We start from the raw sequence: 17,321 nt of genomic DNA, 5'->3' as shown, positions 1-17,321 counted from the left end.
GTACATTGACCTGGCCAGCTGCAGGAAGATTGTCTTACCTGTCCAGGAAAATGTGCACACCCCACCTGTGGCCAAAAAGCCATGGCCTGGAAGGGTCACACTGAATCGGGGTACCAATTGAGAACTGAAATGACTGCAGTATTTTTGATATAAAAAGTCCATTTCATAACAACCAATTGCCTTGGGAGATCTTATTTTTGCATTGAAGTGACTGGGAATGTACAGAGATTGAATTCAATACTTTTTTTGTTGTTGTTTTTTTTGTATGGGGCATGAATTGGATTTTAATTCAATTTAGTTCCAATATTAAAAGGCATGCATGGAGGTACTAAAGCAGAAGGACAGCAAAAAGAAGTTAAGGAAAGTGGTGTTCTCTTCCAGCAGTCAATAATGTGCAGTCAATTATCTATTTTTAAAGCAAACTTGAAGCGGAATAAACTTATGATATAATTAATTGTAGTTGTAGTACAGATAAGGAATAGAAAGAATATTAGCAGCAAAGAAAAGAGTCTCATATTTGTATCAGTTATAACCGTTTATCACATTGCATCATATGGTCACAGTTGCAGTTTTAAAACCACACTTTATTTTAAGCTATGAAACAAAGCAGAAATAATGACCCTTTGTATGAGAGTGTTGTGGATGGGGGTGGGAAAGAAGAGGTAGGTGTATGGGCAGGGGGGATATGGCGCATAACAGGGCAGTATGTATGAAGGGTTAGGTTAGTTGTGTGAGGGTCTGGTGGAAAGTGTATTTTTAGGTGGTGAGTAATTATATAGCTTATGGTTGTTGGGGTGTTGGTGTCATTAGTTAGTTTTTTGCTACTGAACATTAAAATTAAAATAAGCAAACTATGATGCAAATATGTTCCCAACATTAAGAGGGTGCTGATGAAGCTTGTTTCTTTTGGTGGGCTAAAGCGCACTGTCGCTGCTGATTGTTTGCGAAAACAAAAAAATAATGACCCTTTGAACTTTCCTGCAGTAAAACCTTATCTCAAGCCGTTTCTTGTCTGTTTACAGTAAGTGCTTCATAAAACAGGACTGTAGCTCAGATAAACTCTTTTGCATAGATAACAACTAAAGTTTTTTAACTCTTCCTGTACTGGAAACAATATGAGACTTTTTTCCTTGCCAGCAATGATCTATTTCTTAGCTGTACTACACATAAAATTCCTTATCGCATACGTTTATTTTTGCTTCAGGTTTGCTTTAAATTTCCAATGCATAGGCTTGAACACATTAAGTAAACCTGCATTTGCTGATTTTCACTGCACTCCTTTAGTAAACCCCCTCCAATAAATTCAAAGAAAAACTAGTTTTGTCGCACATATTGCCTTCCAGTGCCGAATGTAAACCTTAATTTTCACACAAGCAAAGATCTTGCAATTTATTCAGTACTGCACAACACACAGCACCAAACTGCAACACACTAGATTTGCTACAGGCAGCCTCAGAAGGCACTAAGGTTAACTATTTGTAAATGTGCAGTTTGGCATTCAATCCTCTGATTTCCATTCCTCTTTGGCCTCTTCGCATTGTACTGCAAACTTGTAAAGAGCCAAGAAGTAATATTCTTTTTAATTTAAAAATATATATATATGTGTGTGGGTGTATATACTGGGAACTAAAGATCAAAAATGGAATGAGGGGAGGAAAAAAAAAAAAAAAAAACACTGACGGTTCCTTGGAGAGCTGCCATATGAGTGACACCCGTCACCGGATGATAAATGACTCCATTTTCTGCCTCTCTTGCCTTCTGCCACTCCAAGAGAGGGTCGTTTATCATAATCTCTGTCAGCGAGGGAAAGTAGCCCTGACAGTGCAAGTCAGCAAACATTTAGCACACGGAACCATGCAACGCGGGGAAATTATTATTGTCAGAATAATAATGGTTTAGCATAATTTATTACGGGTCCACCAAATAAGCAAAGGATAGATGTTATTAGACAGATGGATGGGTAAAGCTTGGCAGGCATCCACTCAGGATCAGGCAACGCTTGATAAGGGGAGGGGGTAGAGCGAAGGGGAGGGAGGTGGAGGGGGTTTACATCTTCCAAACCAATCACCGGGCTGGCAGTTCAATTACAAAGAAATAAAGGGACATTCATCATTCAATTAAGCACCTGTCAAGCTTCACAAAGAAGGAAACTTCTAACCTGGTACTCCTGGGAGAAGATGCTCAGCAGAGTGGACTGCGATTGACTGGAACAAAATAAAAGATGGACAAAGTTAATTACTGGAGTGCATGGGGGGAGACAAAAGGCTAGTCAGCTTCAAAGGTAGGCCCCGCTGCCCTGTAATCTAAGAAAACACGAAAACAAGTGCGGAAAAGTTGTTCCAGACGGACACCTCAGAAAAAGGCTAGGTCAGGGAACAGGCGAGAGGGGATGAAGGGGAGACAGCACACAAGCAGGAAAGTTTACAAGAGATGAAGCAGGGAGGCAGAGTGCTGCCAGGGAACGTGCAGCAGATACAGCAGTCTCATGTGTTGCCAGGATCCCCTTTCACTTTCCAGGCCCGCAAAGCTGTATTAGTGGCATGTCCTGCTGGTAAAACACAAGGAGCAGGAGGGAGGGGGGAGACTGAAAAGAAAACAGAGTACATTTCCTATTAATAATGGATGGAAATTCAGATCCATTAGCAGTTGGGAACATGCCGCTTAGCTCATTGGCAACATATTGAAATTCATTTTGTGAGCAGTCAGGGAAACCTCTTTGGTAGCTGTGTCTTATTAAAGGGTAGCATGGAAAAAAAATAAAGTCTGGGAGGGGGTAGAGGGGGGCTTAACTCAATGTCAGTAGCAACATATGGGACTCCAAACATTCCCAATGAAACTGACGAAGCTTTGAAAATAGAAACTTTCTCAGCAGGAGGGCTCCTTTCCCTCGGAGTCGGTCATTTCCAAAGCTTCATCCATCCACTACTCAACTCGGTGTCAAGCACCTGGCAATGGAGCTGCATGGAAGCAGCTCTTCCAACAGGGATTTCCTCTCAGCCTGTATCTCATTTCTCTCTTTCACTGCTCAGCAGGCTGCATGTTAACTCTTTGCACAGTAAGAAAGAACATCAACAAAGCCATTTAACAGCCGTCTGAGCCCCGCCAGCAGCTAACAGGTTATCTCCAAGACACGGGACAGTTAGGGCCGTCTCCAACTTCACATGCCGATCAATAAATACAACTGTTACTGTTTCTGTTCAATTGTCCTCTGTGGATATTTACCCCTCACCCCAGTGTTAAAATACAATTCATTACTCCTGATGTATTGCCTTAGCAGACCCGACTTACAAAAATTACTGTTTCGAAAAATCTGGGGGTTTTTTTGCAGACGCCTGATGCTGAATTAACATATTAACATATTCTCGTTTCCTCTGCATAACTTGAACGTGCCCTCCTTTCTTTTCTACAGGCGATACCATTTGCAAACAAAACACTACAGAAGTGTAATCTAGGATTAATTATCTTGTACAGCAAATTTTATTCCTTCCCCAACACGTTTGGGAAAGAAAAAAAAAAAAAAGTAGACGATATTACTCAGCCCACATCAAAGGATCAGTTTGCAAATTTGCCAAGCAGCATTTAAAAGCCCTCTGGGACCTTCGATGTGGTCAGACAGATAGAATTTATGATACACTGCAGTACAAAGATATATGTGTTGAGGAATAAAATAAACCACAAAAAAACCTTCAATAATTATGCAGTTTTGTTATAAACAACTATGAATGATGCCCTAAATAGAAGACAGACGCTAAAGCTTTTACAGCTAAAACAATCCACAGGAGTTCAAGTTAAAGTGATATAGTGCAGGGCCTGAGCACACTTGCGCACTTCTGATCATTTTTTAACAACACTTCAATGACACACCATGCTGAAAATTGTTCAGGATCTTAAGGTCCTTTTCCAAAGGTCCTTTTCTGAAATAGCGATTTCCTGAAATCAAGCTTTGTTCCCACTTTGTGCATGTTTGTTCCAGTCTCTCTTTGTGCCCTCTTTGTCTCTATTTGTGCCAGCTCTGTGTCTCTCTGTACCCCCTGTGTCCGCTCTGTGTGTCTCTCTGTGCCAGCTCTGTGTCTCTCTGTGCCCCCTCTGTGTTTCTCTGTGCCCCCTCTGTGTCTCTCTGTGCCCCCTCTGTGTCTCTCTGTGCCCCCTCTGTCCCCCAAGCTGTGGCAGTGCTGGACATACCTTCCAGCACGAGTCCAGCGATGCGCGTCTATCTGCTTTGCCTCCTGCAGGCTCTAATGCACGGCATACTTCCTTTATGTCATGTGACATACAAGAACCAGGAAGTATGCCGTGCATATTACCTGATAAATGGAGGGCGAACCGTCACAAAACGTATTGCAATTTCTTTATACGATTAAAAATACAACTTCAATATTGGCCTACAGGCTCGTGCATCCTTACACATGGCACCAGCAATTACTGGCATACATGCACACCACCTACAAGTGCACTTCACAAAATGCAAGATCCTGTTTGCTGCTCTATACCATTTGGTCCATGGATCATCGAGCGCCCGGTTCGCGGCCACAAGAGGGACGCATGCAATAAACAGCTGATTCCTAACCGAACAGCACACCAAAACCAAGTGAGAGCTGTCCACGCGGCCATCTGGCCTTCTTTAGTAAACACAGTGAGGATCAGCAGGATCGTACAGCTGCATCTGTGTGGAATTAGTCACCAGATTGCACAACAACCTTGGGTTGCGCAACACCAAGGATTGCCTAACCAACCTTGGGTTTCTGCTGCTTCCAATCACAAAAGGGCCGATAACAGGGCTTGGAAGGGAAGCAGTGAAGGCAACTGTGGATGAGACTGGATTTAGCTACTGAATCAAATACTTGTTTTGATATTCTAATTCTGTATTCTGGACACGGATGCAGACACACCTGTCAAAAAGTCAGATTTTAGAATAGGTAAGGAAGCAGTGAATACATGTTCACTTTCATAACAGAGCAAGAAACAGCGATAACCCACAAAGGCCAATCAGAAATTAGCCTCGGGTTTTTTATGTTCAGGCTTATGGTTGGGGTTGGTTGTCACAGTTTTCCACAATGTATGGCACTGCTCTCTCATATCCTTAAATACGTCTATTAAAGAGACTCTGTAACAAAATTTTCATCCTTATTTCTTCTATCCTATAAGTTCCTATACTTGTTCTGATGTGCTCTGTCTAACTGCAGCCTTTCCTAGTTGCACAGTGGCTGTATTATCTCTGTTATATGATCTAATCTTCTCTCCTCTGTCGGGTCTGTCGGGCTGAGGCAGTAAAGCTGGAATGTGCTGTGCTGCTTGTGATTGCCTAGAAGCTATACACACCCTCTCCAGGCCCCCTGCACACTCTGTATGACTCACACACTGGGCTCCTCTCAGTGCATCACTTGCTATGTCTTTTGTTTGTAAACACTGTATAAAAATGGCAATTACAAGCCACGATTGCAGCAGGGAGTGTCAGAAACAGCACAGAGGGGCCCAGGAGAACATAATGAATAGAATGATATGCTTTTTATTGTAAGAATTTTAAAGTATTAAAACATATCTGAAGGGAGGGAAACATGGGTACATATAGTGCCAATCCTAGCTAGGATATGCGGGATGTTTGCTTTTTATTTATTTTTTTATTGCAAAAGTTACAAAATTGGTGTTTCTCAGTTCACACTGAATTCGGTTTCTGGAACAGGCCACAATGGACTCAATGGATTCTAAGTTAAACCCAAGATCCATTCAGACATGTTGCTGACATGTCCATTCTTTGAAATGTCCATTGTGTCCACTGTAAAACGCCAAGTCCTGAGCATTCAACTCCATCAATCAAAAACAAGAATATAAGATTCTGGAAAAACTCTAATTATCAACACTACAGCTACAATTTAAGTTAACCTGTAAGGAGAAAAAATAAAAAGTTGTGGTAAGCCTCTGGATGCTCCAGAGGCCCCCAGATCCTCTGTGAGTCCAACACTGCTGCTCAGGACTCTCTTCCTCTTCGAGCTGCTGTCTGCGCACAAGAGTAGCCACACTATGCATGTGTGAGTCTGTGCATGCGCAGTAGTATCTCATACGTTTATTTTCAGTTTAAATTTGGTTTAAGTTGCCTAGATTAGTATATCAACAAAATGTACCAACAAATTCAAAAACACTGGGACCAATTTATTTCGGCTCTTCAAGGCTGAACATTGAACATAAACGATAAAGCCTGGATGTTTTACAGCATTGCCTATCAGATGGTAAAAACAACAGCAATTGTTTGGGTCACAGTAAACCACAATATAAAACAGCTATTATGAAATTGCAGCTGTATGCACACACTAGTTTGAAAAATTCCGGTGACCCAACATTAACTTTAAAACGCAGCACAAACCTAATAGCAAACCTCACCAAGGACTACAATAATGCGAGGGTTGTCAAATTTTGTATCTAGTAGACAATGGAAAGGAAAAAAAAACATAACAATTCCAGATTGTGATGTGTTTAATTAGGCACCTTGGTAAAATATATTGATCGATTTTCCCCATTGAAATCTATAGTGCAGTATGCCTCAGCCTCATCAATCATTATTGCTCTGATCGAATCGATGAGAAAATCGGAACAGCATTCTGCTTTCTCAATTGACCAATCAAGTGATATCTGGGCAAAATCGCGCGATTGGGTCAATCAGTCCAGGGTGGAAAATTGTGGTCGATCAGCGGCGGATAGGGAGCGTGCGTGTCACTAGCAGCATTCAATTTGGCAATGGACGAGAAAGTACTCTCACCTGTCCACCCCACGGCCCGGTCTCTGCTTCTCCAGGGCATCTTCTTGACTTCCTGTCCCCGGGTACCTGTTTGATGTAATGCAAGGGATGGACACTAGGGGCCTCTAGTGGTCACAATCCCCTTAGTGTCTTGTCCCCTACATTACACTACACAGACGCCCAGGGACAGGGAAGGGAAGGAGAGCAGCCAGCGGGGAGAAGCACAGACTGGGACCATGCAGCGGAAAGGTGAGAACCACAGGCAGGAATGGAATTCCCAGCAGGCACACAGACTTTCAAAGATTTCATGCTGACAAACGGTGTGTAGTGTGTGGAGGCAATCAAGCAGACAGATCCTCTCTCTGATTAGATAATGATCGAAGAGGGATTATCTGCTGGACATATCAACCAGTGTATGGCCACCTTTACACTGCAGTTCAATCAATTTTCAGTCGGTCTGCCTGACACCAACTTTGTCTCGTGAGCCATGTTGCCAATGCATAATGACTTCTATTGCTTATAAAAGTGTCATTGTGGAGGTCGGCCACCTCTTTTATTTCCTGTTAGTTGTTTTCCACTTATTTTATACACGCCTCTTACCACTGCTGTGCTTTTCACCCTTCCTGTTGAGGGACATTTGGTCCCTTTTGGCTCTGCCACACCATCTTTTGATAAGAGATCGACCATGTCCAGGACCTTCAGGACATTAGAGTGGAGTCAGGGTTGTGAATCTCCACCTGCCTGATGTGGATGGTTGCCCCTTGATGCAACCCACTTTTGTGAGTATCAATTTTCTTCCGCTACTGAATTTTCAATTCTTGACATATTGAGCTATTTGGGCTCCCCTTGTTTCTGCGTTTTTCCAAAGAGTCACCTCCTCTCCCCTTCAATACAAGCAGAAAGTCCTTTATGCTAGGTACACACGATATATTTTTGCGTTCGATAGATGCATTTGATAGATAATTTCCGAAATGTCCGATATTACTTTCGATCATTTTACCGCTCGATTTCTCATAGAAGTGAATAGAAATTGATAAGAAAAGATAACAAAATTGAGCAGAAAAACGAATCGAAAATCGATCGAACGGCAAATAGACCGAAAAAAACGCATTGTGTGTACCTAGCATTAATTCCTTATGAGATGAGTAAAGGCTATTAACCTATCTTACTGTAATCACTGGTCCTTCACTTATTTTCCTGCCATCACTGGCTGTTCGCTCAACATACTGCCATCACTGGCTGTTCATTCATCTTACTGCAATCACTGGCTGCTCACTCATCTTACTGCAATCACTGGTCCTTCACTTATTTTCCTGCCATCACTGGCTGTTCACTAATTTTACTGCAATGACAGACTGCTCACTCATCTCACTGCAATCACTGGCTGTTCACTCATTTTACTGCAACCACTGGTTCCAAGGAGTTGTTTCCTGGTGAAGAACACAGTTTTATGAAAAGGGTTGAAAGATATTAGCCTCAATTCACTAAGATCATGCTAGAGATAATAAGGCAAGAGAAAACTTGCCACCACACAGTGAGCGAGTTATCTCATCTTTTCATTCCTTAAGTTACCTCCTCTGTAGTTATTTTCACACGCAGTTAGTTAATTAACAGCCTGTCTCTAATGTTAGAATTCTGGAGTTGTTTTAAGGATTGAAGAGTTAACTTAAAGACAGAAGAGTTAACTCTAGGTTTGCCTGAGGTAAAATGTTTCCTGAATAGTACATGCCTCATCACCATGGTGATAACTCAGGTTTTGGACCAATACATCTCAAAGTATTTCCTTTATTTTTAAATTACTCCCTGAACAGCAGTAGCATAGTCCAACACCTGAATAGTGTGCACGTTTGGCAAGCCGGTCATCATCTTTGTATCCAAATCTAATATAAATAAATATTCGGAGTCATAGGAAAATTGCTACCTCCAAGGTGACTGTTTAATCACAGAACTGCGATTCACTAAAGTTCTTTTACTAGTTGTAGGAGAGATCAGATCTCTAAATATAGTGTATACATTTTATATAAACTGATAAACCACAAAGAGATAAAATTCAGATTAGTGGCATAAAATGCAGATTAGTGGATTTCCTACATTACAATCATAGATTAATGTTTTAGCCCATTTCAAACAGCTTTTAGAATTTCTTATCAGGAACTGAACAAATTACACCTTCCTTATCTGCAATTTATGAAAACCATCAACAGTAACTACTTCTGTACGATTGAAGTATGTAATAAAAAAAATATTAATAGGTGATGATCACTTTTACCCCATACTAGTCTCCACCTTTTCGTGGAGAATCATCCATGCCATGCCAAGATGGCAGATCATAACCTGCCATGAAAATCTACCTTAAAGAAAACCTAGCCTTTTGTAAAATATACATAACTAATACATCACAATTCTGAAATCTTTTTCAAAATACACTGCTTCTTACGAGAAATCTATTCCTTTTCTCAAACAGATCATTAGGGGGCTCTGTATGACTGATATTGGGGTGAAACCCCTCCCACAGTGTGATGTCAGGACCATTGCATTGTGGGAAAGAACAGCTGTTTACAGCGGTTTCCAACTGCCAAAAAAGCAAACAGCTTCTCCTCCCACTGACATCACCTGCCAGCAGTAAAAATGTCACCATGTGATAAATGTCAGAATGAATATCAGGGAGAGGAAAGATTTTTCAGTGGGCAAACACTGACAATCATTTATACATAATTATCGTAAAAATGAAGTCCAAAGTTACACTTACCGGTAACTGAATTTCCATGTAGTACCACATGATGGGGTACTTCCCCTTCCTGAAAGGGACAGGAAATGCAGTAAGGCTTTAAAAGCATGTCACACCATGCAGACCTCAGTGTATTTTCCGATTACCTCGTCATAGTGCATGTGTACATACTTAATCTCTACTTTACTCACCATTCCGGGCGGGTATTAGTAGACCCATCATGTGGTACTACATGGAAATTCAGTTACCGGTAAGTGTAACTTTGGACTTCAATTAGTCCCACATGATGGGGCTGGAGAGACTTCCAGATTACTACCTCCTCAGAGCGGGACCACAGCGGACAGAACCTTCCTTCCGAAAGCCATGTCTTGATTCAACTGCAGATCTAGGCGATAATGCTTTATAAAAGTATGAAAAGAAGACCATGCAGCTGCTTTGCAAATTTGAGAGACTGAAGCGGATGCCTTTTCTGCCCAAGAGGAGGATACTGCTCTCGTAGAATGTGCCTTGAAAATTGTTTGAATCAACCAATTGCTTAAAGTGTGTTTAGAAGCTTTAACCCTTTCCTTGCACCTTGAAACTGTAAAAGAAGGTTACTGTCCTTCCTCCAATCTTTGGTCCTATCTAGATAGGTTAACAAACATCTCCTAACATCCAGTGAGGAAAACTTCTCTTCACCTGGAGTTTTAGGATTCGAACAAAAAGACGACAAGACAATTTCTTGCTCAACATGAAAAGAAGATACCACTTTTGGCACTCTGGAGGAGGTTTAAAGACTACCTTCTGTTCTGAAATAGTCATATACGGAGGAGAAATACATAACGCCTGTATTTCTCCTATCGGTCTAGCTGATGTAATTGCAATAAGGAAGCACATTTTCCAGGAAAGGTATTTCAGGGGGATGTCTTGTAAAGGCTCAAACAGTTCACCAGTCAACAGGTTTAAGACTATTTAGAATGAAGCTGTTGGATGTTATCTTTTCCCAAAAAGGAAAGAAATTCGTCAACCGATCAATGACTGGACCGTCATTGCTGGGATTGCTGTGAAGGCTTTGTTTCTGCGGTGGATTGGGAAGGGTTAAACATAAATCCTTTTGATTTATTTGTCTTTTGAGTCTGCCACTTTTTATTCTGATCTTGCTTGCCCTTAATGTTTTTCCTAAAGTTCCGAAAACTTTTCCTTGGAAAAGTCTTCTTTTTCTTTGATGGAAAAACCTTTTTATCCTCTGATGCCCTGGTCAGAGCTTGTTCTAGACCAGAGCCAAAAAAGAAGATTACCTTCAAAAGGCAGAGCACACAGCTTGCTTTTTGCTGTCAAATCACCATCCCATCAGCCATAAAAATCTTCTTACACAGTTGATTAAGGCCGCAGATTTGGCCGCAATCTTGATCACTTCAAGAGAAGTGTCACACAAAAACTTGGCTGCAAGCATAAGAACTAAAACAGACCCCAACATTTCATTACGTTACTTTTTTAAGGTTTGTTTCCAAACCCGTCAGCCAAATATTCAAACACCTTGCGGTCCAAGTAGCAGCCAAATTTGGAGCAAAAGAAGCAGCATTTGAATCCCAAGCGCGTCTCAAAAGTGCTTCCATCTTTTTATCCGACACGTCTTTAAGATTGCCCATGTCTTCAAAAGGGATGGGAGAATCTCTTGACAGTTTAGATACAGCAAGATCTAATTTACCGTATTTTTCGGACTATAAGACGCACTTTTTCTCCCCCAAAAGTGGACGGAGAAAGTGGGTGCGTCTTATAGTCCGAATACAACATTTTCACTGGCGCTGTTCCCATTCTCCTTCCTCCTGTCCCCTCCGATGTGCTGTCCCCCACCTCCTCCTCCTTCGATATACCCTACATATCCATATGCTGCACGCCGCAAGTTATGGAAATATTGTATCCTAAACGTCAGCACAGCTTGGGAGTGCATCTGTGAATCAGGCGGGGGGTGCTGCCTCAGCCCGCCAATCATGGGCCTCCACAGTTAGCTCCTTCTCCTTACAGGACGCGCTAGTCCCGCGGGCGGGACCATTGGGGCCAATCACTGCACTTCCTCAGTAGCAGGGAGCGGTGGGCGGCCATGATTGGTTGGCTGAGGCAGCGCCCACCACCTGATTCGCAGATGTATTCCCAAGCTGTGCCACGCTCGTGTTCTGCCCGCCCATCACCGGCTTCTACATTGTTGTGACCTGCGGCTGTCCTCGTGTTCCGCACGCCCTCTTTTCATTACCGGGCTCTTCAACGGTTTGACTTGCGGGCATGCTTGTCTTCTCCTCCGCCCTCTGCCCATCCCCGGCGTCTCAATTGGTTTGATCCGCGACGATGCTCGGGTTCCGCCCACTCACTTCCTCTCACCGGCTTTCCCGTGGCAATGGTTTGGCTTGCCGGCATGCTTGTCTTCCCCCCGCCCTCTGCCATCACCGGCCTCTCCATTAGTTCTGCCCGCGGCGATGCTCGGGTTCCGCCCACTCTCATCCCATCACCGGCTTTCCCGTGGCATGCTTGTCTTCCCCCCGCCCTCTGCCATCACCGGCCTCTCCATTAGTTCTGCCCGCGGCGATGCTCGGGTTCCGCCCACTCTCATCCCATCACCGGCTTTCCTGTGGCATGCTTGTCTTCCCCCCCGCCCTCTGCCATCATTGGCCTCTCCATTAGTTCTGCCCGCGGCGATGCTCGGGTTCCGCCCACTCTCATCCCATCACCGGCTTTCCTGTGGCATGCTTGTCTTCCCCCCCCGCCCTCTGCCATCATTGGCCTCTCCATTAGTTCTGCCCGCGGCGATGCTCGGGTTCCGCCCACTCTCATCCCATCACCGGCTTTCCCGTGGCATGCTTGTCTTCCCCCCCGCCCTCTGCCATCATTGGCCTCTCCATTACTTCTGCCCGCGGCGATGCTCGGGTTCCGCCCACTCTCATCCCATCACCGGCTTTCCTGTGGCATGCTTGTCTTCCCCCCCCCCGCCCTCTGCCATCATTGGCCTCTCCATTAGTTCTGCCCGCGGCGATGCTCGGGTTCCGCCCACTCTCATCCCATCACCGGCTTTCCTGTGGCATGCTTGTCTTCCCCCCCGCCCTCTGCCATCATTGGCCTCTCCATTAGTTCTGCCCGCGGCGATGCTCGGGTTCCGCCCACTCTCATCCCATCACCGGCTTTCCTGTGGCATGCTTGTCTTCCCCCCCCGCCCTCTGCCATCATTGGCCTCTCCATTAGTTCTGCCCGCGGCGATGCTCGGGTTCCGCCCACTCTCATCCCATCACCGGCTTTCCCATGGCATGCTTGTCTTCCCCCCGCCCTCTGCCATCACCGGCCTCTCCATTAGTTCTGCCCGCTGCGATGCTCGGGTTCCGCCCACTCTCATCCCATCACCGGCTTTCCTGTGGCATGCTTGTCTTCCCCCCCGCCCTCTGCCATCATTGGCCTCTCCATTAGTTCTGCCCGCGGCGATGCTCGGGTTCCGCCCACTCTCATCCCATCACCGGCTTTCCCGTGGCATGCTTGTCTTCCCCCCCGCCCTCTGCCATCATTGGCCTCTCCATTAGTTCTGCCCGCGGCGATGCTCGGGTTCCGCCCACTCTCATCCCATCACCGGCTTTCCCGTGGCAACGCTCGTGCTTGTGGTCATCCTCTTCCTATGCCGCATGGAGTGATAGAGCTTGACCCACGCACACTTCACATCTTGACCTGAGAGCTGCTGTGCTTCCATGTATCAGGTAATCTTTGCCCCTTGGTGTGTCCGTTCTCATTTTTCTATGCATTTGTGAGGCAGGCATCTCTTTAAATGTGATGTGCAGGGATTACAGTTCATAGGATTTATGGCATTAGTGCACTTTTTACTGACACAGCTAATCATTTTGTGACTGCAGGGAAACTCCGCACATCAGCACTTTTTTGTACAGATTTATTGCACTGTAGCACTTTGTATTATCCCTAGGGATCTATGAACTGTGGCATTGTATGTACTGTAGTTATAATTATCATTTCCACCTTGTTTTTATTGTAAATTGCATTTGCATTACTTTTTTGCTCATGAACCCTTGTACCTTGTCACCCAGCAGTGACTTAAGTTGGCCAGACACTGAACGATTTCTCCTGACAGAGGACACAGTATGACAAAGGGACACAGGAGACAGAGGACCCAGGGAGACAGAGGACTCAGGGGCACAGAGGAAACAAACACAGAACACAGGGGGATGGAGGACACAGGAGGAAACAGGAGCACAAAGGGAACAATAAATGGGCGGGAAGGTCCATAAGTCACTCCTGGAATATGGATGCACCAGGTTCAGTATACATCTTTTTTTCCATGTTTTTCTGTCCTCTAAACCTAGGTGCGTCTTATAGTCCGGAGCGTCTTATAGTCCGAAAAATACGGTAGGCATTTTTTTAACAATTTTTCTGATTTGACATCGTCAATAGGAAACCTCCTTTTGTTTGTCCTATGAAATGCTATTTATTTGGCCGGTTCCTTCCATTATTGAGCTATGAGCTCCATAATGGAATCCTGAATGGGAAAAGAAGGACTTAATGGTTCTAACAGTTCTTCCTATAATTCGTCCTCTACCGACGAAGATTTAGGAACCTCAGGTAACATGTCCAATGCACCCTTAATGAATTGCAATAATTCATCCGTTTGCTCAGGTAATAATTTAAACTTTCCTTTTCTTTTTCTAGGAATATCCTCCTCCTGGGCAGATGTACCCTTCCCAGCCTCTTCCCTATCAGAGGAAGTCTCTGTGTCATGTTTTGGCGGATCCTGCCCCTCCCCCCCCTCAATAACTGGTGAACCCAATTCAACAGGAGGATTAGGACTAGGAACATTCTGAGGAGTTAAATGTTCTTTTACATTTTTAAAAGTCTCCTTCATTTCTTCCTGAAACATAATCATCATTCTTTTTAAGGAGGATTCCCCTTCCCCATCAACCACGCTCTTAGTACAACCATGACAAAGAGGCTTTAAATAATTAGGGGAAAGAGACTTTTTGAAAACGCCACAGGACCTTTTTCTAGGTTCTGATGCTGGCATATTCCTTTTAGAATCCTGTAAAATATACAATAAATACAAGACCCCTCAGTATGCAAAAACAAGCAAACATATGAATCAGCAAACAAGCATAATCAGCTAAGATATACGACCTGCTCCGCTGAAGTTGTTGCTGAGCTGTCCCGGCCCTGAGAGGACTCTGCTGCACTCTCCATGGCTGCTTAGGGACAGAGTGCTGGCGAGACTGAAAGTTAAATAGCCTCCAGCCAGCCTCCAGGTGCACCCAATCTGCTCCAGTGCACGCTGGCCACCTGCGTCCCACCAGGCGGAAGTGTGTATCTCAAAAAGCCACTCCAGCTGCAACCGCGGCTAACCCAAAGGTTCCCTCTGCAGCTCGGCAAGCCATCAGCCAATCAGCGTCTCCGGACTTAGCCGGAAGCTGCGGACACCCGACAACTTCCGGCGGAAGAAGGCACACTCCATGTGGAACGCCGAGCGCACGCTATACGGCGATTAAGGAGCCGATAGCTGCGCCATTGGGTCCCCGCAGAATCAACCGCATGGCCCCCCGCGCGAGGACCCGACAGGCTGCTCACCCCGAGACTCCCCGCACCAGGATCCGCCACACAGACATCCCCCGGACGTTGGTAAGCCAGACCTGCCTACTCACCCTCAGCTCACTGATGGAGCTGGACCTTACTGCCTCCTATCCCGAGAGGGACAGGAAAAGCACTGAAGTCTGCATGGTGTGACGTGCTTTTAAAGCCTTACTGCATTTCCTGTCCCTTTCAGAAAGGGGAAGTAATCTCCAGCCCCCATCATGTGGGACTAATGGAAGCACTTTTTTATTACATAATTTTCACTGGAGTTACTCTAAGTGTAAAAAGGCCCCGACTCTTGCGGTAGCTATCATTTTATAAAATGATGAAAAAAATCATACATCAAATCCTTACAAGTGTGGCAACAATTACCCACTGCCACTGTCCTAGACTTCTGGAGTTTTTATCCCCACTTCCCATGTACGTTTTCCCAGTTCTGCAACAAGCTTGCTGCAAGAGCCTTTGCTTAAATGCATGTCAGTGGATAAGGAAGATCTACAGTAACTGAAGACTGCAATGGTTTTCCTATTGCAACACTGGAAGAATTTGTGATTAAAGCTGGCAGAGTTTGTACAGCTTACCAGGAAGTCACCTTTGCTCAATGTGTGCACAGTAGAAATAGGGGGGAAAGTGCAATTACGTTTCCTAAAATCTTTGTAGGGAATATGCAAGCAGCTGGCTACAGGACGCCTGACTTTCTTAAGAATATTAGTGTTTAAAAAAATGTTATGTCATCTTAAAGAATAAATCAATGGTTGTCCTAAATTCTTGTATGTGCCTGCATGAGCCACCAAGCCACCCAGTGTCTGCACCCTGCCCATCTTAACCTGCAGAAGCCAGGTTCTATGGAAAGACTGTGTTACCTACAGTAGCTGGGAGGGAGAAGCAGTGAGTACATAAATAAGCATCATGCTAGATACCGTGAAAGCTCTCCTCTGGTACATAGAGTGCGGTGGAGGGCATAAAATACTGTGAACCACTGGAGGAGGGAAGGGAACCATATTATTATTATTATTACTTATTGTATTTATAAAGCGCCAACATATTACGCAGCGCTGGACATTAATTTAGGTTACAGACAATATTTAGGGGTGCCATACAGCAATATGACAATACAGGAAAACAAGAAAACCATATCACACAGCACAGTATGAGTACAAGGTAATGCTTAGTCAGTCTTTGGATGGGAGCATGGAGATGAGGCAAGTTAGGTTCACTCAAATGCATAGCATGGGTGCAAAGTAATTGAGGTGCATGATCAGGTAGGACACAAAAGGAGGAGGACCCTGCCCAAAGGCTTACAATCTAGAGGATTGATCCATATGAGGGCATATTTAACCACTTAAGGACCAGGGGTGGTTTGCCTGATCTGTGCTGCGTGAACTCTCTAGCCCGCAGCACAGATCAGGATAGAGCCAGGGCGATCAGACTTATCCCCTTTTTTCCCCACTACGAGGATGTCCTCCTGGGGGGGTCTGATCGCCATCGGCTTGCTGCGCTTTGCGGGGGGGGGCTCTTCAAAGCCCCCCTACGCAGCGTTTTCAGCGCTCCGTCCCTCCCCCTGTGAGCGGCGCAAGATACGCATTGTAGGATAGGCTTCAGTCTATCATATGCCGGCGATCCCCGGCCAATCAGAGGCCGGGGACCGCCGATCTGCCTTACGGCGCTGCTGTGCAGCAGCGCCATATGATGTGAACAGCGGGGATTTCTTCCCCGCGTGTTTACATTTTGCTGGTGAGCCGCGATCGGCGGCTCTCCGGCTGTTCACGGAGACACCCTCCGTGAACTGACATGGAAAGGCCGCTCGATCGAGCGGCCGTTTCCATGGTAACCCACTTAAGACCTGCTGACGCCTATGGGCGTTAGCTGGTCGTTAAGCGGTTAAGATACTCACCTGACGACCCCAAAGACGTCCCTGGACGATGAGCACTCCCCGATCCATCTTCCTACGAGGGCAGGTACATGCCACACGACGGGCGAGAACGGAAAGTCAATAGATCGCGGTACTTTGTGAGGAGTCATCAGGGATCTTAAAAGATCTGTTCCACTGTGACTGTAGTTATCACCGCATATCACCAAATGCCATTTGCGTAATCATGCCTGTACCCACAGCACAAGATTGCAGAAACGATCGCTCGTCACTATAAAAAAAAAAAAATCGCCAGTCATCAGAAAAATTGTCGGAAAAATTGCGTAGTTGGTACAGGCCTTTAGGAGTACACTAACGTTGCTTTAAAAATGTATGCTATTCACCCCTGTGGTCAGGCTAACTTCATATCATAA

General features: G+C 45.0%; 1 protein-coding gene across 2 annotated transcripts in view; it reads right to left on the bottom strand.

Moving 5' to 3' along the window:
• The window catches only part of CDIN1 (CDAN1 interacting nuclease 1), a 481,568-nt gene that overhangs the window by 360,645 nt on the left and 103,602 nt on the right, over positions 1–17,321 (bottom strand). For both annotated transcript variants that reach the window (XM_068253904.1, XM_068253905.1), the window contains exon 3: positions 2,159–2,204. In XM_068253904.1, coding sequence (XP_068110005.1) covers positions 2,159–2,204 — 46 coding nt within the window. The remainder of the gene's footprint in view (positions 1–2,158; positions 2,205–17,321) is intronic.

The sequence above is a fragment of the Hyperolius riggenbachi genome, chromosome 9, assembly GCF_040937935.1.
Source record: "Hyperolius riggenbachi isolate aHypRig1 chromosome 9, aHypRig1.pri, whole genome shotgun sequence".
Taxonomy (NCBI): Eukaryota; Metazoa; Chordata; class Amphibia; order Anura; family Hyperoliidae; genus Hyperolius; species Hyperolius riggenbachi.
This window is presented reverse-complemented; position numbering and strand designations above follow the sequence as displayed.